Genomic DNA, 27,618 nt, shown 5'->3' with positions numbered 1-27,618 from the left:
AAAAGTTGCTGGACTCTTAGCTAATTCTCTCCTAGATCATGAAAAAGATCTAGAAAGGGAAAGGGATTCTCTACAGAATGTAGACTTCCTCACAAGAGATGGCTTTGTAGGCCTATTTCAAAATGTGTCAAAGAAATATATTGTTGGGTGAAACACTTTGACTTCTTTCAGGGCCTATTTGTCATGTGATGCTATAGTAGTCAGGCTGGAACTTGGTGTCTTATTGCCACAGTCTTAAGATCTCTGCCTTAACATAAATGCTGGTCAATTGTGCCTGAATTCCATAGGGAGAAGGGTGTAATGACGAATGTCCGACCCACCCTTCCCATCATGGCCTGAACTACTTTTTCAGGCTAACTTTGGAATAGCCTTGGCTGAGAGGAAGGGTCTATTCAGATGGTTGGGGAGTGGGGCTTAGAATTTTATTTTTAGTTTACAAAGATGATGGGAGCTGTGTTAAAAAGAAAAAATATACAGATCATGGTACAGGGATTGGGAATTGGGGGAGGAACTGGGTTAGCTGCAGGTAAATTATGACAGAGTGACCAGGGTAGGCTGGGTTGAGAAGGTGACAATTTGACAAAGATGTGAAGGGGGAGGAGTCAGTCAAGTAGATATCTGTGGTGAAGGCCTTCCAGACAGAGGGAACAGTTGGAAAAAAGTCAGAGGCTGAGTCGGTCTGACACGGCCCAGACGCCACAAGGACACCAGCACACCAGCAGGAAGCTGAACAGAAGGCTGGAGGTGCCACGGTGACAAGGATGGGATCCTGTCAGGCCAGGTAAGCTTCTGCTCTGCCAGTGACACGGAAAGGGACAATGAAGGGCCACATATGCAGAAAGCATGTCTGTGCAGCCTGCAGAGTTCAGGCGAAGGAGGGACCCAGGCAGGAGCAGTCAGAACCAGGAGGGCTTAGGCAAGAGATAGGACAGGCAAGGCGCTGATGCAGCCCACCGGGACTTGACAGACGCGTTCATCCAGGTGTTCATGTCTTTGTCGCTGTGGACATCTGTGTTGCAGCCACAGAACCACATACTCGATTAGGACGCTTGAACCCAATCAATAGTCATTTTTCCCTACAGACCCTGGGGGAGGCCCACATGCACTTGCCCTAGGGTACTCTGACATTTTGGTGAACCCATCACTGCAGTCCCACTGGGAGGCCACATGGAATAACATACTGGCCAAGACATATTTAAAAATTCTGGCAGGGTGCGGTGGTTCACGCCTGTAATCCCAGGACTTTGGGAGGGCAAGGCGGGCAGATCACTTGAGGTCAGGAGTTCAAGAACAGCCTGGCCAATATGGTGAAGCCCCATTTCTACTAAAAATACAAAAAAAAAAAAAAATCCCGGGTGCAGTGACGCACACCTGTAATCCCAGCTAATTGGGTGGCTGAGGCAGGAGAATCACTTGATCCCAGGAGGTGGAGGATGCAGTGAGCTGAGACTGTGCCACTGCACTCCAGCCTGGGTGACAGAGCTAGTCTCCATCTAAAATAAATAAGTCATTTTGTAGCCTCTTTTACTAGGATTTCTGGAATTAGGGAAGAGGGGAAAGTTACAACCCTCCTCCCCAACTCCAGGGGAAGAGAATCTCATTGCACAGATGTCCTCTGTTCACTCGATTCTCCTGGAGCAGTTCTAATGCACACAGAGCTGCTACCATCATAGCCATTACTGACCAAGTACTCTGAGTGAAATTCCTTCTTTATTAACCGAATAAACTTGTTCTGAGTGCTGACTGGACACTCTGGGGATGGGGGGATGCTTTTGGCTGTATGCTTGCTGGCAGATGACCCCCACATTGGGGGTAAGGAGAGCCATGGCAGAATTCAACCCATGGTCCCCTAGGAGCACACAGGAGACCACCCTACCCTCACCTGAGGGATGTGTGTACGCAAGGGTTGGGTCAGGGCAGACTCTTCAGAAGAGGGGAGGTTTGTGCGGCAGACACTTTGATTCTGCACAGCTTACAGTCCAGAGAGCCGAAGCACAGGAGGAACCAGATTCCCATTCTCAGTCTGTTGATTTCCACACGACATTTGGAGTCTGATCAACTCCACAGCTGTGTTGCAGCCACTAATGCTGCCTCTGCTCTGTTTGCCTCTAGATTCTTCTTATCTGTTAAATAAAGTGAGGCTGATGGAGATGTAATTTAGGGCGGGGGTGGATTTCAAGTGTCTCTGTGATAGGGCAAAGCGCCTCCCAGTGGAGGCGCAGAAGCTAAACTCGACTGGTAGCTGTGAGGCATGGGACGCCAGGGCAGCTCCTGTGGACTGTGTTAGAACTTTTCAGGGTGGCTTTGCCCTGCCAGGGGCCCGGATCTCACAGGGGCACGTCGTGTTAGGACCAAGCTGACTGTCCCATCACGGAATAATATCTGCAGCTCAGCATGGGGAGCATAAGCAAAGTATGTTGTCGTGAGTTTAAAGAGGCCTGGCTTTGGAGTCTGACAGAACCCGCGTGTGAGTCCCAGATCCAGCCTTTTCTGCCTCAGTGCCCTGACCTCTTTCAGCTTGGTTCCTTATCTGTAGATGGGAGTTTGATACCTACCTCTCTGGGTCTTTGGGAAATCAACACTGTACATGAGTAGCACACAGTAGGTCATCAACAACCAGGCTCCAGGGAGAGCCATTCACACTGTGCCATGTTAGAGGCACATGAGTGTGCAGGCCAGCGTGCCAGGACAGTGGGAGTCCAGTCTACCCTCCCGCCAGGGTTTGGGCTTTGGCTGATGGTGGCAGGACCAGGGCCATTTCCATCTTTTCTCTTTTATTGTCCATACACTTCCGTTCATATTCAGGTGTGCAATGCTAGGAGCTGAAATAACAGGCTGTAGTGAATGAAGCTAAGCCTCACAGTTCACTCTATGGCAGGAAGAACCAGCTGTGAGGCAGGTCCTCAGCCCACATCACTTCATGGTACTGAACCTGGGGCCACAATTCCAAACTCCGTGTTCACACATGATGAGTCTATAGGAATGAAGGAGAGATCTATGTTGCGTATCTTTATTATTTATGTTTTTATTGTATATATTTAAGGTATAAAACATGTTGTTATACATACACACACAGTGAAATAATTGCTATAGTCAGGCAAATGAACCTGTCACCTTCCTCAGTTACCTTCCTCCATCCTATTCTTTGCAAGTAAACTTTTCCCAAAAACCCTACTCTCAGGTGACATTCCAACTGGGTGGCCCATTGCAGGAATTTTCATGAATCCCCATCATGTGCTATGGAGTAAAAATATCAAACCCACTAAGCGTGCCTTTTGATTACGTGCTCCTTAGGTAAAGTATAATTTGCTCTCCTTCACTTGAGAGCTGAAGGTAAGGAGGAATCATGCAGAGTGGGAGGGAGCAAGTGCAGGCCAGACAGAGGGAAGGGCAGGTGTGAGGCGGTGGACATGAGAGAGAGAGCAAGAGAGTGAGTGCGCGTGCTAGAGAGTCCACAAGCATTGGTCGACTGATGAACAGAAAGAGGTCTAGAATGTGGAATACTGAGGGTGGGTGCAGCAGGAGGAGGCATCTGCTATGGAGGATGCATTTGGGGGTAGCCAGGGTCTGATGTCCCTAGTCCGGGAGGCTGGACTTTATCCTAAGGGCAGCAGGTAGCCCTAGTAGAATTTGAAAAGGTTTGACATGACCAGATAAGGAGTTAAGAAAGTTGCCTCACACACTGGCACTGAGAATGCATAGGACGGGGTCAAGACTGGTGGCAAGAGGATGAGCTATGACTTGTTGGTGGCATACACCCAAAGGATTATAAATCATTCTACTATAAGGACACATGCACACATATGTTTACTGCAGCACTATTTACAATAGCAAAGACTGGGAACCAACCCAAATGCCCATCAATGATAGACTGGATAAAGAAAATGTGGCACATACACACCATGGAATACTATGCAGCCATAAAAAAAGAATGAGTTCATGTTCATTCTCAGCAAACTAACACAGGAACAGAAAACCAAACACCACATGTTCTCACTCATAAGTGGGAGTTGAACAATGAGAACACACGGACACAGGGAGGGGAACATCACACAGCAGGGCCTGTCGGGGGGTGGGGAGAAAGAGGAGGGAGAGCATTATGACAAATACCTAATGCAAGTGGGGCTTAAAACCTACATGACAGGTTGATGGGTGCAGCAAACTACCATGGCACATGTATACCTACATAACAAACCTGCACGTTCCGCAAGTGCATCCCAGAACTTTAAGTATAATAAATAAATTTTTTTTTAAAAGTTTCAAAAAAAAATAAAAGAGCTCACTTAGAAAGAATTGGGAGGTCGAACTGGCCAGGTTTAGTCACTGTGGGGGTGGTGACAGAGAGGCAGCAATCAAGGATGGCTTTCAAGATCTTTGGCCCAAGCTGCTAGGTAGAGGGTGGTGCCTGTCACTGAGTCAGGCAGCACAGGAGGAGGGGCAGGCATGCCGAGAGTGGGGATGGGTGGGTTCACTTTGGGACATGCTGAGTAGTACTTGCTATGGGACTCAACGACTTATGACTTGAATGACTTCGCAGAGCTGATCTAAACTCCCTGTGCCTACCGTGCCTCATCTGTAATAGGAGAATAAGAATAATTAGAAAAAGTTACTGATTTGTTTCATTTGTTGAGTCTAGGAGACAGTTCTCCTTTTATACCGCAGAGTGGTATTTTCTTGTCAGGTCCTCCCAGGTAAAATGGGAATGTCTCAACTTGCCCATACAGTGGCTTGATTTTACCTATCTGCTTTTGGTATCACCACCATTCAGCATGTATTGCCAATACTAAAAAACAAAACGAACAAACAAAAAAAACATAAACTCGAAGTAACTGGTGTTTATTATCACGTGTGTGCCATAATGGCCTATCAGCCTGTCTCTCAGACAAACATACTCTCCCTTCAAATCCTCTAATCTTCCTCTTGAAGCCCACCTCTCCTTCCAGGGGATGGGGTAGGGCCTTTGGGACCCAAGTTCTCTAACACACTCTTTTCTGGGAAGTCATCTCCAACTGCCTAGGATGCTGGATGGGAGGAGGTGAGTGCAACGAGCCTGTGGGTTTGTCAGTTGGCGCAGGAAATCTGTAGATTCAGGGAGAGGATCAAGCCACATGTATGGATTTGGAAATGACAGTGTATGGCTGCACAGCACGAAGGGGATGAAGTCACAGACACCTGGATTTAAATTGAGACTCCACCATTTTTTAAATATCTTCTGTGACTTTAGGAAGGTTACTTAACCTCTCTGTGGCTCAGTTACTTCATTTGTATAATGAAATGATGATAATATTCTGGGATAACAGTTCATGTTTCCTTCCTTCACTTAAACCACAAAAATATTACTTTTTGAGAACTATAAACTCTGTTCACGGGGTGTCTTCTTCCAGGGTTAAAAAGGAATCTATTATTCATGTATCTGCTAGGACAAACGTTGCATGTCGCTTGACTCCTGACATACGCCACGGTAAAGAAATCTCTGCACACTTTCGTGTTCTGGGAAATCGTTGACCACAAACGACCAATATTATCCATGGGACTTATATAAGGGATGCTGCCTGTCCACTCTGTGCCATGGCTCCCAGATGGCCGACCCAACCACTCCCTGTTCTTTTGTCTCAGAAATGATTCACCTAGACGAGAGGTCTGTCCTCCTGAAAGCAGCTAGGCACAGACAGAAACATTCCCTGTTCAGCTGGCTGAGACTTCCGCTCATTACAAAAACAACCCCTGCCCCATAAATCTCCCCACTAAAACCGGTCTACTCCTTCCTGTGAAAGTGAAAGACACCCCCCGGCTCCACGCTTACCCCGACAGTGTGGTTTCCCCTTCTGAGGCGCTCTCCCTACGGCAGTAGCCTGAATAATTTCAATGTCTTGAATTGTTTGGTTTTTGTCTTTAAAGGGTGCCTGTACCGCTCATGCAAACAGTAAATAACGAAAATGAAACGCCAGGTATCGGTTCTCAGACGCGCAACCTAGGGCAAATCTCCCAGCCAATCATAGGAGAAATCGGCATCCTCCCGTGTCTCCAGCCCAGTTCCCTCGTCCCTCGCCCATGAAGTCACATCCGCTTCCTGGAGTCTCTCCCATAGCCTCCGGAAGCATTCGTCCAGTTCATGAGACACGCTCCCGAAAGGGCCGCTCCAGGAACGCCGCGGCGCACTTCCGGAAAGTGCGGCCTCCACACCTTCTCTGTCTCAGCCGAGCTGGGCGGCGTGGTTCGCGACAAAACACCCAGCCGCTCTCACATAGACGCCCACTCGCTCCCTCTCCCAGCTCCGGCGGCTCGCGGCAGCCAATGGAAGATCCAGTTTCTGACCTGCGTCGCATCCCTGTGACGCCGGCTCAACCCCGCCGACGCCAGCTTCCGCGCTGCGGCCCTTCTAGCCTGTCGGTGGGCGGCTCCTCCCGGTTGTCTTAACCCTTCAATTCAGAGCTGGCCGCGCTGCGTTTCCAGGGCAGAGGAAACGAGGCGCCGCGCTGGCGCCTGGACGGCTGGAACCGGCTCCGGAGCGAGAACGCGCGTGAGAGAGCCCGAGAGAGACGGAGAGCGAGCGAGCGAGCGCGCGGGAGAGACTGAGAGCGGGGGGGGAGGAGGGGTGGGTGGGAGAGACTTTCAGAGAGGCCGAGACCGAGGCTGTCCCTAGCACAGGCTGGGGTGTCTTGGGACTCGAATCCCTGGGTTGGGCCGGCTGGGAGCGGGGCTTTGGGAGGAAGCGGGTGGTTTTCTTCGTCGTCCATATCTCGCCAGTATGAGAATGGCGGTCGTGCACTCTGGGGGTGGCGTTGTTCTCTTTCTCTGCTTGGGGGTGGCTCTTTTTCAGCGGAGAAAGAGGATCCCGAGACGCCGCGGGCATTCGTAGCCGGCCGGGCTGCACTTGGGCTAGGATCATGTTCAACGGGTTCAGAAATCACCGTGTCCTTGGCATCACCTCCCTCCCCACCTCCTCTCCCACCGCACAGCAGGAGACACAGTGACTGGAGGGTTTTCAAGGAGGACTGCATTGCCTCTATTGAAACAAACCGTCCGACAAACCCTTTCTTGGACGTGTGACAGAGAGACGGTCATGATGTGACATATGAGTAGACGTGCGTTTAATGGGCGCTGTGATTCCTGCATTCGTGCTCAATGAATGGTCCAGGCCATTTGTGTCCAGTAGCCGCACAAGCTACAGGGTCTCCTGTTTAGAGAAGGAGGGCCTCTCCGCCGTCCACCTTGCTGGAGTACAGGCGACCCTGGGCGGTAGCCCTCTGCGCCATCAGAAATGTGGTGCTCTGAGCAGGCACAGATTTCCATTTGCATCTCCAGTACCATTTCCCTCTACTAACATATCCCTGTTGGGTGCGTTGGATTTGTGCGTGGGTGTGAGGGTAGTTTGGTATGTTTGCTCGCAAAAGGAAAAGTGAATGGCCTTCCTTGGCTGAGCTTATCAGGGCGCTAGCAGTGGTGAGAGAAAGGACTACTGTATTCTTAGGAGCAGAATCTCAACACCTCCCTGTAAAACGGGCAGTGTGTCTTGACCTAGAATGCTTTGGCATTTAATAAAATGTCCTGTGAATACTTTTCATAGGGAAGCACTGTTTTTACTCTTTCTGGTTGGACAGTGGTTATATTTCAAATCGTAGTTCAGAATTCGTGAAGTACCCAAATTAAATCTCTACATGGCAGTAATTCATTTCCTTTCCTTAGTGTGTGGTTGGAAGATTAATTTGAGATAAGTGTTCAGTTCTGGGCTGGGCAATCGTGCCGGGCACGGGAAATTTAGGTTCTTTAAGGGAAAGGCCTGATGTGCTAAAATGAAATCTAAACCATATTTAGCCGCTTATGAGAATATGAAGGTAAGGAGAGCCACAGGTAAGTATATGTCTGTGAATGCGAATTAAAACGGGTGACAATATAAAGAGAGATTGGTGTCACAAATAGTGAAGTGGCTTTTGTATTTCAGCAGACCTCAGTGAGAATTGGTCACCACCACTCCCTAGGTGTGTGACGTTGAGTGAGTTGCTTAACCTCTCTGATCCTGTTACCTCATCTGCAACTGGGGATGAGAATATATATCATAGCAAGCCCTGGGAGAAGCTGTTCCTGGCCACCTGGGCTATGGTGGTTTTGACTTCTTCTGTGTCAGAAGTACCCCCGTCTCATGCCTGCCATAGTTGTCTTTTTGTTTTGTTTTGTTTTGTTTTGTTTTGGGGGATGGTCTCACCTGTCACCCAGGCCGGATTGCACTGGCCTCAACCTCCTGAGTTCAAGTGATCGTCCTACCTCAGCCTCCCTAGTAGCTGGCACCCCAGGTATGCAGCATCATGCCTGGCTAAATTTTAACAATTTTTTGTGGAGACGGTGATCTCGCCCTGTTGTTCAGGCTGGTCTCCAACTCCTGGGCTGAAACAGTCCTCCCGCCTCAGCCTCCAAAAGTGCTTGGATTAGAGGCGTGAGCCACCATTCCTGGCTCCTTGGACAATATTTTATTCCTCAGACTGAGATGTCTCCTTGGGATGGGGCTGCATTGGATAATTCACTGAAGGCACCGCTGAATGGAGTGGGCCCTCAGTAAATACCTGGAGGAATGTGACCTGGCCAGTGAGGTTATTTTCTTTTGTAGGTGAAAGGTGTAGCAGTCACTCGGCCTACACCCACAGCATCGACCTCGTGAATCCAGCGACCTGACTGCCTTGGGTGAGTCTAGGCAAGCTCCATTCTCGCCAGAGCGGACTTGCTCCTTGTCTTCCTCTTGCTGCTCTGGCCACTCTTCTTGGTCCCGCCCCTGTTCCCCTCCCTGGACTCCCAATTGTACTCCCGCTGCTTTTCTGTGTACTCACCTGCTGGGAGACCCCTGATGCCAGCACCACGCTTCACTGCTGTCTTCATTTTCTTCTTTCTTTCTTAGAAGTGGGCATTGCTGGCTTTACTGACTACCTGTTCTTTTGTTACAAAGCTGCTAAAAATTGTATTTCCTCCACTCCAGACCCAGTAGGATAGAGATGATCTGTGTAGATATCAAAAATATAGAACGTCTCCAAGCCGTGTGTAGGACAGACTCTTTCCTCAATCTGTGTGGCGCTGCGTGGCTAGGAGTTAGATTCCTTTGCCATGACACGGCATGAGACTAGGAGCACAGTTTTCAGCACCCAGCAACCTTGCACGGATCTTAGTCATTTCGCTGTAGGATTTTGCCATTTCTAGAAAAAAGTCCATATTTAATTGGGATTATTAAATGAAATCTGTGTCTTTAAACTGAAATAAATGCACTTTATAAGGGTATCTCATATCTTTGTGGAAGATTGAAAAAAGCATCGCATGGGACTGGCTTAATTTTCAAAAGAAACACAAAGCTCTTCCTGGCGCTCATCTCCAGGGCGTAGTCTGGATTCACTTGCTTAGCTGTTCTCTTTCTCCTTCCGCACAGGAGAATTGAAGCGAATGAGAGTGGGGAGTGTGAGAGGTGTGTTCGGTGCAGCATTTCTGGCATGGGAACAGAACTGGCCAAGAGGAAGTGACGGTAAGGATTCGCAGCATTGCACCCGATCCCGGGGCAGCTGTGGACATGTGGGCCAGCCCCTAGGACTCTGCTGTCTGAACTCTTCCTTCAGGATTACTTTCTCGCTTAGGTGTCAGGGGAGGCTGAACACCCAGAGAGGCAATGCCACCAAGGGTGTGTTCATCTGCAGTCAGGGAGACCTGGGAGGGAATTCTGTCCCTGAGTGGTTGTGTGATCTGAGGGAAGTTACTTGACCTCTCCATGCAGGAATTTCTGCCTTTGCAACATGGGAAAATATGGATTCTGCAGGGTTGACTTGACATACTCAGTGAGATGTTTATCACGGGCCCCACATCCTTCTTGTTTCATTTGATAGATACTTGTGAATGTCCACTGGGCTCACTCAAGGCTCTGTGATGGGTGAACAAGACAAAGTCCCTGGCCTCTGTCAGCTCCTGGGCTAGTGGGTTGACAGAGAAATAACCATCTGTTGACAGCCGAGTGGGATTGGGGCTGGGACAGGGGAAATACAGGGCGTTTTAGGAGCTTGGAGAAGGCTTCCTGGGAGAAGTGCTATCTCAGCTGAGTCACGCAGGGTGAATGAGAGGTGAAAGTCTTGCCAAGGGCCATGGCAGTTCCAAACTACAGGCACCCATCACTATACCCGGCTAATTTTTATTTTTAGTAGAGATGGGGTTTCACCCCGGTGGCCAGGCTGGTCTGGAACTGCTGACCTCAAGTGATCCACCCGCCTCAGCCTCCCGAAGCAGGGATTACAGGCGTGAGTCACTGTGCCCAGCGTGACTGTAAATGTTAATCATGTCCACAGATACCTTCCCAGCAACAACTAGAGTAGCATTTGACCAAAAGGGACCAGGCACCAAGCCTGGCCGAGTTGACCGATAAAACCATCACAGTGAGGTATTGGTGCCCAGAGACATCACCTCTCATGCTGAAGGTCTGACCGGTAAACTGTCTGGGTTCCCTGTCTCCAGTAGTCCTTCTCTCTCTTCAGTAGCTGCATGACATGATGCAGGAAACTTGAGGCTGTGGTGTTTCATGCAGAGATTTTTGATACAAGGTCTTTTACCTGGGGGCAAGTGCCTGTTGAAGAAATGACATTGGTGAGATGATGAAGGAAGGGAAGTCCCATGTATTGCTGCAGCTTCTCCCCTCCGCACACACAACGGACTTCTCTAGGCCTCACTGTCCTTAATGCCTCTGTCAGGGATCATGAGCAACTCCATGGGTGTGGTTTGAGAATCTCTGGATGAACCTACACACAGGATGGTAAAATGTTTCATTTCACAAAATTGCTGGAGGGAAAAAGAGAGAAAAGACAGCGATGACTATGCGGGCCGGTTGGGCCGGTTGTCAGTTGATGTCTCCAGAATCTTACTATTTCTTTTTTTTCTTTTTCTTTTTCTTTTTCTTTTTCTTTTTCTTTTTTTTTTTTTTTTTTGACAGAGTCTTGCTCCGTTGCGCAGACTGGAGTGCAGTGGTGCAATCTCGGCTTACTGCAACCTCCGCCTCCTGGGTTCAAGTGATTCTCCTGCCTCAACCTCTCTATTACCTGGGATTACAGGTGCCCGCCACCACACCCAGCTAATTTTTTTGTATTTTCAGTAGAGATGGCGTTTTGACATGTTGGCCAGGCTGGTCTCAAACCCCTGACCTCAGGTGATCTGCCTGCCTCGGCGTCCCAAAGTGCTGGGATTGCAGGCATGAGCCACCACACCCGGCTCACATTTCTTCTCATAAAAGCGTTTGTGGCTGGGAACAGTGGCTCACGCCTATAATCCCAGCACTCTGGGAGGCTGAGGCATGCAGATCATGTGGAGCTCAGGAGTTCCAGACCAGCCTAGGCAACATGGCGAAATCCCGTCTCTACAAAAAATACAAAACTTAGCCGGGCATGGTGGCTCACGCCTGTAGTGCAAGCTGCTCAGGCGTCCGAGGCTGGAGGATCCCTTGAGCCCAGGAAGCAGAGGTTTCAGTGAGCCAAGATTTTGCCACTGCACACCAGACTGGGTAACAGAGCGAGTCCCTGCCTCAAACAACAAACAAACAAAACAACAAAAGAAACGTGGGGGGGTGGGGGTTGTAAGGTCTTTTCTCTCTCTGAGAATTGGCTTTCTACATGTAGAAATAGATCCTGAGAGAGTCCTTGTGACACATGAGAATTGGCTGGGAGATAATTGGGTTAAGATCATTTTCCAAACGTTTCACACATAACTGTTTGTGTCAGATAGTGGTGGCCCAAAGGATGTCAGGGAACTAACTCGTAGGAAAGATAGATTGCAATTTCTGAAAAGTTAAGAACTCTTTCTGGGATGTGTGTGTGTGTTTATATATGTTTGTGTTCAGTACATATTCAAACTGTTCCTGATACGGTTCTGTCTTTCTTGCCCCAGTGTGTGCTGATAGCCACGATTTGGTGAATAAACATTCAAAGGACCAGTATCCTCTGAAGAAAACTAGTGAATTCTTGGTTTCCACGTTTGTCAAAAGAATAGAGCCTGGGAGGCTGATCTAAAGTTTCCATTTAGCATTTAATGTCAATTTTTGGTTGCATTCATCCAAGATGTATTTGTCAAAACAATACAGAGAGATATTCTTATTGCAAAATATGCCATTGGGTTTTTTCACTTAACCTACAGCAAGATTGACTTTTTTTCCCTCAGGAGTACAGTTCTGTGAGCTTTGACACGGGCATACATTCTTGTCACCACCACCACAGTTGGGATCCAGAACAGTCCCATCACCCCAGGACACTCCCTGGAACTGCCCCATTGCGGTTACCCCTTCTTCATCCATCATCCCTGGTGTAAAGTGATCTGTTTCCTTCCCTCTAGTTTTGTCTTGGGGAGAGTGTTATGTCAATGACACCATACAGTTTGTGGCCTTGTGAGGCGGGCTTCCTTCTTTTGGCCCGATGAACATCTCGGATGAGTGTCAGATGCCTCTGTCATAGGCTGTTGTTTTTTCACGAAGGCAGTTTCACTGTGTGGAAGACCACAGGTGTTCATTTTCCTCTGTCCAGTGTGGGGCAGTTTCGCATCGAGCTGCTTTTACAATTCAGTGCGGGCTTTTTTGTGAACCTAAGTTTTCATTTCTCTAGGGTAGATACCCAGGAGTGGGATGGCTGGGTCCTATGGTAAACATCTGTTTGACTTACAAGAAACTGCCAAACTGCTTCTCAAAGTTGCTGTGCTATTTCGCCCTCCCAGCTGCAAAGTGTGAGAGTTCCAGTCGCCCAACATGTTCTCCTCCCTTGGCCTTGCCAGTCTCCATGGTGTTAATTTGCATTCCCCTAATGCTGAATGGTGTTAAATATGGTTTCTTGCGCTCCCATTCAAGTCCTTCCCCCATTTTCTATTTGGGGTGTTGATTTTCTTATTGTGGAGTTTTGAAAATGCGCCATGTATTTTGGATATAAGATCTGTCAGGTCGGTGATTCTCAAACATTTCCTCCTAGTGGTGCAGCTTTGATTTTCATTCTCTGAACACACTGGCTCTTACACAGCCAAAGTTGTGTTGTGTTGTGTTTGTTGTGTTGTATTGTATTGTATTCTGTTCTGTTGTGTTTATTTATTTAGAGACAGGGGCTCGCTATGTCGCTGGAGGGCAGTGGCTCGATCCCAGCTCACTGCAGCCTCTGCCTCCTGAGTCGAGCAATTCTCCTGCCTCAGCCTCCCCAGTAGCTGGGGACTACAGGCATGTGCCACCATGCCAGCTAATTTTTGTATTTTTTGGTAGAGACAGGGTTTCACCATGTTGGCCAGGCTGGTCTTGAACAACTGAACTCTAGTGATCTGCCCGCCTTGGCCTCCCGAAGTGTTGGGATTACAGGCAGGAGCCACCACGCCCGACCAGAGCCAGAGTTTTAAATTTTGCCAAATTCCTATTCATCCGTCTTTCCTTTCCACGGATCATGCATCTCAGGTCATGTCCTAGCCTCCCCTCACAAAGATGTCCTCCTACGGTTTCTACCAAAAGTCTTAGTATTGAACTTTGGCGTGTAGGTCTCTGAACCCTTTTTCCTTAATTGTGTGTAAAGGTTGAGGTTGAGGTGCATCTTTTTGCATAAGGATAGGCCACCTCATGTACTGAAAAGCTTATCCCTTCTCCATTGGATTCCCTCTCACACCCATGTCAAAACTCATTGGACACATTCCTATGGATGGATTCATGGTCTCTATTTTATTCCATGGATCTACTCGTCTACCCCTGTAAGCCAGCAATCTCGATTATTACAGCTTTAGAGCAAATCTGAAAATCTGATAATATCATCTCTCTAAAATCCCTTCTGCTTTTTTTGAAACATCAGATATTCCACGTGAATTGTAGAATCTGCTTGTTGATGCATGCAAATGTCCCTCAAGGATTCTCATTGGCAGGCACTGCATTCATTCTACAGATCAAGTTGGGGACAATGGACTTTTAACATTTTTGGGTCTTTAAATATGGGAACACATTGTTTCTCTCCATTTACCTAAATCTTCTTTGATTTTTTTCATTACCGTTTAATAGTTTTGGGCATACAGACCCCGTCCACGTATTTTAGCTTTATACACAAGCATTTCATTGTGTTTGCAGCTTTTGTAAAACAGTATTATTTCTTAAATTTAGGTTTCCAGTTACTCATAGGATTGTTTTCCCTGTGTTGAGTTTCTCTCCTGTATCGCTGCTAAGCTCTCATTAATGAGCACTAAGTTATTATTAGCTCTGAGAGTCTGGGGGAGATACATTGGTTGTTTCATGTAGACGATCACAGGACCTATGAAAAGGAGTACTTTGGTTTCTTGCTTTCTCCGGTGTGTGCCATGACTCTTCAGGCATTATAGCACTGACTAGGCCTCAGCGCGATGTTGAATAGCTGTGGTGAGAGTGGACGTCCTTGCCTGTTTCGCGTCCTTAGGCAGAAAGCATCCAGTCGTTGACCATTAAGTAGCTTGTTAGTTGTAGGTTTGACTGTGCACGCCCTTTTTCAGGTTGAGGAAGTTGTCTTGTGTTCCTAGTGTGCTAGAGCTTTTATATCACCAGTGGACTTTGAATCTTACCAAATGGTTTTTCTGCATAGTTTGATGTGATCCTGTCATTTTTGTTCTTCATCTGATCTCTCAATCTGTGGGTTACACTGATTGATTTTCAGGTGTGGGAAGAACAACCCTTGCATTCCCGCTATAAAACCCACTTGATCGTGGCTTATTATTCTTCTCACATATTGCTCAATTCAAACTGCTAGGTTTTGTTGAATACTTTGGTGCCTGTATTAGGGAAGAATACTGGTCTGTCCTTTTCTTGGTATCCCTGCGGTGCTGGCCTCATAAAATCAGTGGGGCGCATTCCCTCTGCTTTGTTTCTTAGAAGAAGTTGTGTAAGTTGGTGATATTTCTTCATTAAATGTTTGGTAGACTTGGCCAGTGAAACTGTCTTGGCCCAGAGATCTTTTTGCAAATGTGTTTGCCTGTGAATTCAACTTCTTTAAAACATATAGGACTGTGCACACAGTTCAGTGTTTGAAACCCATCCTGTGGGAGTTTCCGTAGCTTGTGGTTTTCAAGTATGTGCTACATTTCCTCTGACCTGTGGAATGTGAATCTGTAGAGTTGCATGTATTCTTACCATATTGACCCTTTTATGTTTTCTGGGTCTGGAGTGAAATCTCTTCTTGCATTCCTGATATCGGTAACTTGTTTCTTTGCCCTCTTTTTTCCCAGCCAGTCCTGCCACGGGTGTATCAATTTCATTGATCACTTCAAAGAACCAGCTTTTTTTTTTTTTTTTTTCTGGATTAATTGAATTCATCTATGTGTTTTTCTGTTTGAAGTCTCCTGGGGGTTTATGCATAATTCTGTTGTTTAGCAAAATAAATTCTTATCCACACTAGGAATTTGGAAACGATTTCCATAGGCATGAGCAGCCTTTTCGACTAGATGCAAACCCAGTGGTCGGGAAGGCGAACATACAAAAGGGTGTGTCCCCATGATGCAAGCGCTTACAGTCGAGTAAAAGTCTCCCTTGTGAATGGATGAAAATGAACGCTCATGGGCAGAGCACCTGTGAGTCACACATTGATTATTCTACAAATGATGCTTGGGAAGGGGTTGGAAAATGTCAGCAGGGAATTGACATCGTCGAACTGCATCACATCCTTTTGCACCCCGTGTCACGTGGATGCATTAATTGGTATCATTTCTAAATCCTTTATTAGATGGCATTAATATTCTAAGCTGGCGAGATGTATGATCTCACGTCATCCTCAGAAGAAGCCTAGGACAGGGTCTCTCTGTAATGCCCGTTCTACACACAGGAAGTGGAGGGACAGAGAGGTCGAGTAAGATGAATAATCCTGTGTTTTCTTATCACCTTGCGTTGCAGTCTGGGTTCTGCCCGCACACATTCCTCGCTACCTTCTTGGTGTCTGAGAACCTCCAGCTTCATCTCCTTTTCTGGACCCGAGGGCCTGGCGGAGCTTCCAGCTGGGACCAGACCTCCATGGATCCACTCCAGAAACGGAATCCAGCATCGCCTTCCAAATCTTCCCTGATGACAGCTGCAGAGACTTCCCAGGAAGGTCCAGCGCCCTCTCAGCCTTCGTACTCAGAACAGCCGATGATGGGCCTCAGTAACCTGAGCCCCGGTCCTGGCCCCAGCCAGGCCGTGCCTCTCCCAGAGGGGCTGCTCCGCCAGCGGTACAGAGAGGAGAAGACTCTGGAAGAGCGGCGGTGGGAGAGGCTGGAGTTCCTTCAGAGGAAGAAAGCATTCCTGCGACATGTGAGGAGGAGACACCGCGATCACATGGCCCCCTATGCTGTTGGGAGGGAAGCCAGAATCTCCCCGTTAGGTGACAGAAGTCAGAATCGATTCCGATGTGAATGTCGATACTGCCAGAGCCACAGGCCGAATCTTTCTGGGATCCCTGGGGAGAGTAACAGGGCCCCACATCCCTCCTCCTGGGAGACACTGGTGCAGGGCCTCAGTGGCTTGACTCTCAGCCTAGGCACCAACCAGCCCGGGCCTCTGCCTGAAGCGGCACTCCAACCACAGGAGACAGAGGAGAAGCGCCAGCGAGAGAGGCAGCAGGAGAGCAAAATAATGTTTCAGAGGCTGCTCAAGCAGTGGTTAGAGGAAAACTGAGACGTGCACCCACATGGGATGGAGACCCAAAGGGACTCAGACGGAGCCGCCGTGTTGGCAGCGCCTGGGTGTGGGCCCATTTTGGGGACCAAACAGCAAGCTGTGGTCGGATGAGTGCCAGGACCTGTGTACCGGGACACGTGGGAATCCTCCCAGCATGATGCTTGACCGACCCGAGGAAGGTCCTCATCTTTCGTGCCTGTCATTCTCAGATGGCTGTGAGACATTCCTTGGCAAGGGACGCTGCGTACCAGCGGTCCTTGCCGCATCTCACATGGCTCCTGTGATGCATGTTGTCGCTTTCCCACCCGGGATCTCCATCTCTCTTCCCTTCCTGCTGTCAGTAAGAGATCACATGTCTGTGTAGTGTGAATGCCTTGTCGCTGTCCCGTGCTTTTGCACCATTGGGTTGACTGCCTCTGAGAAGCAGCACTAGGCCTGTTGAAATGCAATGTGCTGCCCTGAGATCCAGTTTCAAGAATGGGCAGCTAAACACAGTGTGGGAAAGGAATGTGGAATGAGAACTTGGTGGTTCACCGCTGTACTATTTGCGTAAATGTTTATGTATGTGATAAGCTACATGTATGTAAATGTTGCAATACCCCTAACAGTCGAGTAGTATTCTCCCTTACAGGAATTTTTGACGGGGTTCCTTATCATCAATACCAAATAAATAGATGTAGGAATGGAAAATGGGTGTAGAATTCAGGTTTGTTCCTCAGTATTGGTTTGTTTCTCAATAGATCTGAGCTGGCTACCTTGAACTCTCCCAGCAGGGGATCCGGGTTTATTGAGGGAAGCTCTACGCTGTGGAGACTGGGAACGGGGGAGGGAGGGCACCAGAGAACACAGCCCAGTCACTGTTTGAGCCCTGCAGCGGGACCAGCATCCAGATCAGCGAGGCAGGGCCGTGGCTTCGAAGAGAGGCTTCCTGTGCACAGGAGACGTGGAAGCAGAGTCTGCCGCCCACGGTGAGAGCCCTGCGTGTTGGTGCTGGTGCCCTGGCTTAGGGGCTGCGGCGCCATTGCTTGTTGTGTGGTGGGCCCGGGTGGGTGAACCTGAGCAGCAGTTTGCACCTGCTTTGTGAGAACCAGAGCATCCTTGGGTTCTTCCAACATTTTATTGGGATTTAGACACGTGTGTCTTTTAATTTCAGGAGGCACAAATGACTAAATCTACCTTTTTTTTTTTTAAACCTCTGCAGAATCCTGAGATGTGAACCCAGCCAGTACCCGTGTGACTCCTCTGAACCGAAAACAAATTCTGCTTTGTGTCAGTCTGTTTTAGGTAGTCCCCAGAGCTGTCTTGCTGCAAAAGTCTACGCATCTCCTGCCGACAGAAGTGGCTTGAAAACAGGTAAGTGTCTTAGATTCTGATGCTGAGATCTCATGAGAGAGTCGACAGTTGAACTGACCTAGCTCCAGGGGAGAAGGGAAAAAAAAGGAGGGCTATTCCTTCTTGAAACACAAAGGCCTAAATGGAGACCAGTGAATCCGGGAGGGTTTCACAGGGGTTCGGGTTTCAAAGGGGTTCGAGGCGTTGCCCTTTGGCTGCTGTTTCCTAGGGTTCTTCTGATGGTATTTTCCCCATTTCCATATGTCAGCTGCCTTCCTCCACTCCCACACACCCATCCTCTAGCAACATTTTCAGTTCCGCTTTATGAATTTCGAAAGCAGAACACCAGAGAAGTTAGGGAACTAGCCCACGGTGGCACGGGCAGTAAGAGGTAGAACTAGCACCCGAACCTAGGCAGGCTGGGATCGGAGCTGGCCCCCCTTCAGCAGTTCACCTCTGTGAAGGCTGTGGGTGAAGTGCCTAGAGCCGGGCTTTGGTGCTCATTTCATAGCTGGTAGCACCAAGTCTTGGTGAGATCCATTGCTGAATCCTCCACACAGTGCCATGGGCCAGGTACAATCATCCCCACCTTGCGGAGAGTTTGTGCAGGTCCTAAAGTGGTGGCCAGAGATGCATGCCTTTGTCTCACTCCCCAACCACTCAAATGCTCTCTGCGGACCTTCTCGGTCAGGCCAGCAAGCACACCAGGTCCGTGCTGCCAGTGACAGTCATCATTTCAGCAATCATCTGGGTTTCCATTTTCTCACCTTGCCTCTCTCCCTCCTGGGCTACGTCGACTGTCGTGGTGGGGAGGTGAAGAGGAGTTGCAGAGGTAGCCCTGCTCCGGGGGATTGAGCGATTCATCAGGGAGAGAGATCCGACCCCATCTTAGTCTGTGTCCTTCCACTATATCGTGAAATACAACAGGCTGGGTGCTCTGGATTGGATACGGTGTGTTTATTCCCACCAAGAGTCAGGTTGAAGTTGAATCCTCAGTGCTGCAGTGTTGGGAGGTGGGTCCTAGTGGGAGGTGTTTGGGTCGTGGTGGGGATCCCTCATGAATGAGTCAGTGTCCTGTGATGCCATCCTGCTGGGCTGAGTTCTTACTCTCACAGGTATGGATTAGTTCGCAGGAGAGTGGATTGTTCACAGGATTCTGGCCTCCCTGGATTCTCTCTCCCTTCCTTCTTTCCATGTGATGTCGTTGCACATGCCGGCTCCCCTTCCTCTTTGCACCATGAGTTGAAGCAGCCCGAGGCCCTCACCAGATGCAATTGCCCAAAAATGAATGTTTCAGCCACCAGAATCGTGAGCCAGATAAACCAACTTTTTCTTTTTAAAAGATTTATTTATTTTAATTTTTTTTTAAGAGACAGGGTGATGCTCTGTTGCCGACGAGAGTGGAGTGACACGATCATGGCTCACTACAGCCTTGAACTCAGGTGGGATCCTCCCACCTGAGCCTCCCAAGTAGCTCAAGGATGTACTGCCATGCCAGGCTAATTTTTAAATGTTTTGTAGAGATAGTGTCTGGCCGTGTTGCCCAGGCAGATCTCAAACTTCAGGCCTGAAGGTGATCCTCCTACCTTGGCCTCCCAGAATGCTGGGATTAACAGGCATGAGCCACCGTACCTGGCCTCCAATTTTCTTTAGAAATTACTGAGTCTCAGGTATTCCGTTATAGCAAAGCAAAATGGACCAAGACAGCTGGCAATTTGTAATGGAAACAAATTTATTTCTCGTGACCCTGGATGCTGGGAAGTCCAAAACGAAGGTACCAGTATCTGGTATCTGGCGAGAGTCTTCTTGGTATTTCCTCACGTGGCAAAAGGTGGAAGGACAAGCCGGGGAGAATGTTATGTCCTCACACAGCAGAAGAGGAAAAGAGAGAGCAAACCCACTTCTGCAAGCTCTTTTCATAGCAGCATTCATTCACTCACGGGGGCTCTGCCGTGATGGCCTAAACACCTGCTGTTATTCCACACCTCCCAACACTGTTGCAGTGGGGATTAATTTCACTGTGAGTTTTGGAGGGAACACAAATATTGAAACGCTAGCAGATACGCATCGTTGTGTCAGAGAACAGGTGGTTGATCCCATGTGGTCCCAGTCTCAGGAGATGAAAGGAGTGAGAAGGATCTGAGCTGGAAACAGCAGACATCAGGGGCTTGCTCAGGGAGGTCACAGATGCACAATGCCACAGGGTCTCCAGGAACAGGCATGGAAAATGGGTGGGTGGAGGTAACTGAGGCACTCGGCACACCCTCCACATCCTCACCTCCAGGTCTTTGTCTCCGTACCTGTGTATGGGGGGTGGATGGGACTTGGGGGTCGTGTCTGAGACACCATACTATCCCAAGTTACAGACTAGGATCTGCAGTCCTGTGATGTCCACAGGTGTCCAGCATGTGACATTTTAGAGTAGAGACCAAACCAAAGGCACCAGCAGGCAAGAGAGGATTGGGACAGAGAAAGGTACAAATGCAGTGATCACATGGGACATCTGAGTAGACCCGGAGAATGTAAGGAAATAGAAAGACTACATTAAAAATCTTCCCACTAGGGACAGTCTAGGCTCCACTGCCTCACTGGTGAAGTCTATCCAACATTTACAAAATACATAATGCCAACCCTTCACAGATTCTTTCAGACTATAGAGGAGGGAACATTTCCCAACTTATCCTTTGAAAATTGTGTTACCCTGCTACCAAAGGCAGATAGAGGCTGGGCGTGGTGGCTCACGCCTGTAATCCCAACACGTTGGGAGTCTGAGGTGGGCGGACCACCTGAGGTCAGGAGTTTGTGACCAGCCTGGCCAACATGGTGAAACCCCAACTCTACTAAAAATACAAAAATTAGCCGAGTATACTGGTGGGCACCTGTATTCCCAGCTACTCGGGAGGTGGAGGCAGGAGAATTGCATGAACCTGGGAGGCAGAGGTTGCAGTGAGCCCAGATCGCACCACTGCACTCCAGCCTGGGTGACAGAGCAAGACTTGTGTCAAAAACAATAATAAAATAATAGTAACAGTGCCAGAGACAGCAGAAGAATACCATAAACCAATATCCATCATGAATATGCGTGCAAAAATCCCCAACAAAATATTAACAAACCCCAATCCAGCGACACATACAGTGGGTTATGCAACATGACCAAGTGACATTTATTCTAGGAATGCAAGATTGGCTTAACATTCAAATTTCGCTTAAGGTAATCCACCCCGTTAATATAATAGAGGACAGGAACTATATCATCATCCTCATAGACAGAGAAAAGTATTTGACAATATCTGACACCCATTAGTGATAAAATCATGTCTACACAAAGACATGTGCTCAGATGTTCACTGCAGCATTTTGCAGGAAGGCCCCAGGGTGGAAACAAGCCACATGTCTACCGATCAGTAAAGGGATAAAGAAGTGGTATATCCGTACAGCCGAATGTTACTAAGCCATGACAAAGAACACACTACTGATGCACGTTTGAGCCTCCAAGACATTATGCTAATTGACAGATGTCAGACACAGAAGACCACTTATTGCACAAGTCAGTTTATAGGAAATGCCCAGAGAGGCAGCTCTAAAGAGAGAGAAAGGAGCTTACTAGTTGCCTGGGCGGGCCTGGAGGTAAAGTAATGGGGATTGACTGCTGCTAGTGGGTACCAGCGATCTTTCTGGGGTGATGGAAGTATTCTGAAACTGGATAGTGGTGAGGGCTGCAAAACTGTGTAAATTTACTAAAACTCACTGTGTTATTCCCTTTAGGTACGTGAAGTTTGTGGCAAGCAAATTATGCCTTAGTAAAGCCATTTAAAAAATGTAGTGCAAATGTGACCGTAAGTCATGGAGGAAAGGGTATGCAGTCATTTTTTCTACAACAGTAAGCAACATCCCCTCTCTTTCCCTGTTCCACATCCTGCCTACATGTCCTGCCTGGTCGCCTGGCTCCTCCACGTGCACTTGATGCTCCAGCCAGATAGACTGTGCACACCTGGGCAGAGGGAGTGCTGGTGAGTGCACATGTCTACGTGTGTGTCTGTGTGCGGTGTGCGCGCGTTCCTGCGCAGGCACCCTGTGGGTGCATGCACTAGTGACTGTCAATCCTCTGTCTGTGGGCTGGCTGCCGTAATCCATGCTACATCCTGAATTCCACTGCCGGTTTTTCTGTTCACCAGTCTCAAGGACCTGGCTTCAGTTTCCCTGGTAACCAACCTCAGCCCTTAGCTTCAACCTCTGAGCACAGGAAGACAGCCAGAGTGGCGGGGCGGGGCGGGGGGAGTGTCTCACCCACAGGGCCCCTGCCGGAGCTGAGCACCCCAATGGGATGAGTGGCAGCACGGTTACCAAGACAACAGAACTCTCGACCCCTTTCCACCTGCAAGGCTCTTCTCCCTCTCCTGGGCCTGCCGAGCATCAGGTCGGAAAGGGAAAGCTGTGGCATAACCACCCTCCTAAGTCCTTGAAATTGCTCTAGACGTGGCTGTAGAATAAATATGTCAAAAGATGCTCTTGAAAGAGAAGGCAACCCCTACTTTTTTTTTTCCAATTCATTAACTACAAACAAGGCTATAAAGTCCAAGGTTATATTTAAAAATCAGGGCAGGTGAAAGGGAGTGTGTGCTTATGTCTCTCAATGTCAGCTGTGCATCAGGTCTCTCGTGGAGCATTTGTCCAAGAGCAGATGCCGGACCCCATCCCCAGAGAGTCTGACTTAGCAGGTCTGGAATGTGGCCCCAGCATGAGTATCATTTTATAACTCCTCTTACGAAAGACGAGGTGGCAGCTGCAGAAACGGAACCATCCTCATAGGAAGTAAAGCATATCTGAAACACAAGGTCCCTCGCCAAAGGGAAAGCAGGATGTCTTTGCTCCCTGCTATGCTGGCAGTTTCTAGGGCTAATAGATTTCCTGGGCTAAGGAAAGGTCAAAAACATTCAAAGTAATGTGAGTGTGTGTTTTACAGCTGACACTGTGCTCGCCTTCCTCTATATTCCTGAAATCAAAATGTTCACGTTAACATGCCGCATTTGCCAGTGAAATTTATTGTTGTTTCTGGTGAGGGTCTCCTATGCTCGAGTTATTTTCTTCTTTTTTTTTTTTTTAACTTTCCACACACCCTCTTTTTTTATTACTATTACTACTACTACTACTACTACTACTACTACTACTACTACTACTACTATACTACTACTACTACTACTACTACTACTACTACTACTACTACTACTATTATTATTATTATTATTAGTGTGTGTGTGTGTGTGTGTGTGTGTGATAAGAACACTTAGCCAAAGATCTACTCTTTTAGTAAATTTGAAGTATACAATACAGTGTTTTTAGCTATAGGCATTATGCTATATAGTAGATCTCTAGAACTTCTTTATCTTGCATAACTGAAACTTTGCAACTTTGACCATCAACCCTCCACTCCCTGCCCCAACCAGACCCTGGCAACCGCCATTCTACTCTCTGTTTATATAAGTTTAACTATTTTAGATTCCACATATAAGTGAGGTCGCACAGTATGTGTCTGGCATATTCACTTAGCATAATGTTCTCAAGGTCCATCCATGTTGTCACAAATGTCAGAATTTCCTTCTTTTTAAGGCTGAATAATATTCCATTGTATTTATATACCACATTTTCTTTATTCATCCATCAGTGAACACTTAGGTTGTTTTTATATCTTGGTTATTATGAATAGTGCTGCAAAGAACATGGGGAGTATCTGGACTATAAATACCCAGAAGTGAGGTTACTGGATCATATGGTACTTATTTTCAAGGTGAGTAAAACACTGCATAGATACGTTCATGAGACATTGCACAGTCATTCCTTGAATCTAGAGATGGCTCAGATTTGTATTAGCTGATGTGGATGAATCAGCTCCCAGGCTTACTTATTGTGTTGAGATGCATTTTTCACATGTTATTATAATTAGTGATATCAGATGAATCCTTCTGCTTAAAGGGCCATATAGGACTAGGAAATGTACGATGAAAAATACAATTCAGCAGTCCCTTGTTTCATGTGCACCTGTGGAGACCCACCTCCGCATACTTCTCTTTTTTTTCTTCAGCTGTTTCTTCTGAATATTAACCTCTGTGTCTCTAAATGATGGGCTCCTACGGCTATGTCCCGATTTAGGGATTTGGAGGTTATCTGTTGAGTTCTCGGAGGAGATGAGCATTTCGGTCTCTGAGATACATTACAGGGCCCAGGTCTGCTCTTTGGCCTTCCCTGTGGGGACCACCCAAGCCAGGGTCTGGGCCTCCACTCGGATGCCTGTAGAGAGTCTCTGCCAATACAAAGCCTTCACGGGAGACTCTTTGCTCATCTGTGGCAATGTGGAGGTCATGGTTGGCTTTTTCCAGAGCCTGGCAGCAGAGTCACGGGGTGATCTGCAGCCAACCTGGCAGTATTCCTAGGTTCTGGGGTTCAGGAACTGAGTGGATGGCGGTGCCAACCCATGAGACAAGGGACACAGTTGGGGGTCACCTGCTGATTTGTTGGGCTTGTGGGATATCTGAGTGGACATGCTCCTTAAACCATGCCCTGTGGGGGCTCTGGGGCTCAGCTGGGATTTTCCTGGTGGAGTTCGTGATGCAGGAATCCATCAGCACACAAGCGGAGAAGGACGGAACCAAGTCTGGGTGGCCATGTGGGCACCCAGGGTCACCTACAGAATGAGGATTGTCCAGGGAAAAGGTCGCAAGCCAGGAAATAACATTTCTGAGATGATCAAAGTAAAAAGACCAACGAGGAGACTCAGAAGTAATGGCCTCGGGGTAGGAGGAAAGCCAGGGGTGGCTTCACAGATGCTGAGGAACAGAGTGTATTGGAAAAAGGAACGTGAACTGTGGCCAGGACAGCATTGGGTACTTTGATTTGGCATTGCAGAACTAGTTGGAGATTTCAGCTGGGGAACGTTGCGTGGCTGTGGGGCTCACTGAGGAGGAAGCGAGAAGAGGTAACTGGTAACTCTGCTGCCGTAGTCTATGGGTTCAAGAAGCTTGGCTTGAAAGGGTTCAGAGACCCGGGCTAGGAGAAGCAGAGGGCTGAGGACTTGTCAGGGTGTGTTATCTTCTCCTCCTCAAACACATGAGAGGAAAATTGTGAGGTGCAGGTGCCAGAAATCCGTGACAATCTCGAGGCCCGGTAATAGATGGCCCAGGCAGACAGAGGGATATGAGCCTCGTGGTGTTTCTCTGAAGTTGAGGATAGAGGAGCAGTGGTTTCAAAGCAGCGGTGGGGTTGCAGGAAGGCTTCTACCACCACTCTCCTTCCTCTTATCGCCATTACCCGTGGTGATGTGGCCCGTGAGATACCTCATCTTCCATGAAAACGGCCTAAGTGGATGGTGTCCACAGAGATTGCAAGAGTACTTAAGTCGGTAGAGTGTGCAGTTGGGCGGGCAGGAGTTGGGAATATGTGAAAAGTGGCATCAGAGGGAGGGGGAGTCCCGCTGGGGGAGCACAGAGCAGTCTTGTGATGAGAGTGGTGGACCTACGGGGCTTGGAGTTGGCGTGATGGAAGGGGCTGGGTACATGGGGGCACTTGGTCTGGAGATTCACACCGAATGCCTGGTGTGAGGAGGTTTCTTTGCTTGGGACCATAGAAGCACGAGGAGCCATCAGAAGCCAGAAGAGGTTGTTCGTGTCTGTGGCCCTGGCCAGGATGGATTTCCAGCCTCTGTAAACCTAAGCCGTATCGTGAGAGTGGCCTCAAAGTGTTATCCCTCGTGGTGAGGAGGCTGTGCTTTTGGGCCCTTCAAGGGAGGATCAGAGAGACTTAGCCACAGGGTGACACAACAGAACTCCCCTGGGAGTTCTCCATGGGAACTGCGAGGGGCCCCGTGTTCCGGTATTCTTTGCAAATGCAAGGAGAGCCCCGAGTCTGGAGGTTCAGATATCTTGCAGCGAGCCACCTGTACCAGGCCGCCATAAATAATGGTGAGGTATGTTCCCCAGTGAAGGAGCAGGCTGCAATGCAAGAAAGATTCCGGCCATCACTACCTGGCCACAGCCCAGGTGCCATCGGGAACTGAAGGTCTTTGTCAAGGAAACCCGTCATTGCAAAGCTCCTTAAACTCTCTTTGGGCGGTGGGGGGGTTGTCTACCTGGGTGGTACCCCCTATAAGAAAAGGGGACCACATGGGGCATGAATGTGACAAGAGGAGAAGCACGCCCTTCCTCCAAATTGACCCCTTTAGAGATCCCAGGATGAGACACAAGGGCCCCGGGAGCCTCTCTGGGTCTGGTTCCTGGTGTGCATTTGCCAGACTCTTCGGCCTCAGAGCGCTGCTGGGGCGTGAAGAAGTGCTGTAGAAGTCATGATTTTCTCAGCGTCAAGAGCCCAATCGGGATCTGGAAGTGGTGGCGTGGCCTCGGAGTTCCAGGTACTCGAGAGGCTGAGGTGGGAGGATGGCTTGAGCCGAGTTCAAGGCTGTAGTGATCTATGTTTGCACCACTGCACTCCAGCCTGGGTGACAGAGCAAGATCTTATATCAAAAAAACAAAACCGAATCAGGCAATGCGTATATAAATGTTTTCTAAATCTTACAGCTCCATGTGAAGTAAGAGTGCTATTACCAATTTTGTTTTTGCTGCCTAACTGTGGCGGCTGCTTCTATTAGTAACCGAGTTCTATTATTAAATGAAAACACTCAAAGGGGCCCAAGACAGCTGACTCGCCCCGGGGTGGAGAAGCAAGACCTGCCCAAAGGGCCATGCCAGTGCACTAGAGCGCGTGGCGTCTTGTGAGAAATGAGGAGGTTCTGCCTTGGAGAATGAGTTTCTGCCAGGATACAACGATGGGAGACAATTCTTGGGTCTGTCAGGAGCCACTGAAGTTCTCCCCTGTACCTGTCAACTCTTGGGAGGAAACTGGCATTATGTACATTTGAAAGAAATAAGAAGGAAAAAAGCCCTCCTTCTTTTAATAAGAAATTTTGGCTTGCTGCATTTCCTCCAGGCGTCATTCTCTGGCTGTAGAAGCATTTTTTCACCCCACCCTCCAGGGCTCAGGCCCTGGGAAGTGGGGTCTGTCTTAATAAAGAACACTGGAGCCCGGCATGGCTGGAGATGTCAATGACGGCCCTCAAGGAGGCCCTGCTCACCTCAGTGACACTCTCATTGGCTGCTCCACTCTCTGTGTGTGTCTGGTTTTCTCCTCTTTCTGTGCTCTGTTTGGGGAGGGTCTATTTATGGGGAGTTAATATCACCTCAGATGATTAAAGAAGAGGTGGCAGCCATGCACACTGGTACACACCTGTAATCCCAATCATTTGGGAGGCTGAGGCCGGAGGATGCTTGAGCCCAGGAGTTTGAGACCAGCCTGGGCAACATAATGAGACCTCGTCTCTACAAAGAATAAGAACGTCAGCTGGCTGTGGTCGTGCAAGATTGTACTCCCAGCTACTGGGGTGGTTGAGGTGGGAGGATCTCTTGAGCCCAGGAGTTTGAGGCTGCAGTGAGCTACAATCATGCTACTATACTCCATCCTGGGTGACAGAAAAAAAGAGAAAGGAAAGAAGGGAAAAAAAAACCCTTCTTTTTATAAGAATCTTTGGCTTACTGCTTTTTCTCTAGGCGTCCTTTCCTGGCTCTGGACACATTGTTTGACTCCAAGCTCCATGGCTCAGGCCCTGGGAAATGGGGTCT

General features: G+C 48.5%; 1 protein-coding gene across 10 annotated transcripts in view; it reads left to right on the top strand.

The window, feature by feature from the left end:
- Nucleotides 1-762: 762 nt before the first annotated feature.
- FAM156B (family with sequence similarity 156 member B) overlaps nt 763-27,618 on the top strand; it is a 38,684-nt gene continuing 11,828 nt past the window's right edge. Inside the window, exons 1-5 of one of the 10 annotated variants that reach the window (XM_058441399.1) lie at nt 763-781; nt 8,603-8,676; nt 9,407-9,499; nt 15,372-15,543; nt 15,863-23,052. In XM_058441399.1, coding sequence (XP_058297382.1) covers nt 15,529-15,543; nt 15,863-16,621 — 774 coding nt within the window. In that variant the 5' untranslated portion in view covers nt 763-781; nt 8,603-8,676; nt 9,407-9,499; nt 15,372-15,528 and the 3' untranslated portion in view covers nt 16,622-23,052. Of the gene's footprint in view, nt 782-6,397; nt 6,521-6,595; nt 8,677-9,406; nt 9,500-15,371; nt 15,544-15,862; nt 23,053-27,618 lie in introns of those variants that run through there. The other 9 variants (XM_032756973.2, XR_009214292.1, XR_009214289.1 and 6 more) reach the window with 9 other exon arrangements.

This window comes from Hylobates moloch, unplaced genomic scaffold (genome assembly GCF_009828535.3).
Source record: "Hylobates moloch isolate HMO894 unplaced genomic scaffold, HMol_V3 SCAFFOLD_7, whole genome shotgun sequence".
NCBI lineage: Eukaryota > Metazoa > Chordata > Mammalia > Primates > Hylobatidae > Hylobates > Hylobates moloch.
This window is presented reverse-complemented; position numbering and strand designations above follow the sequence as displayed.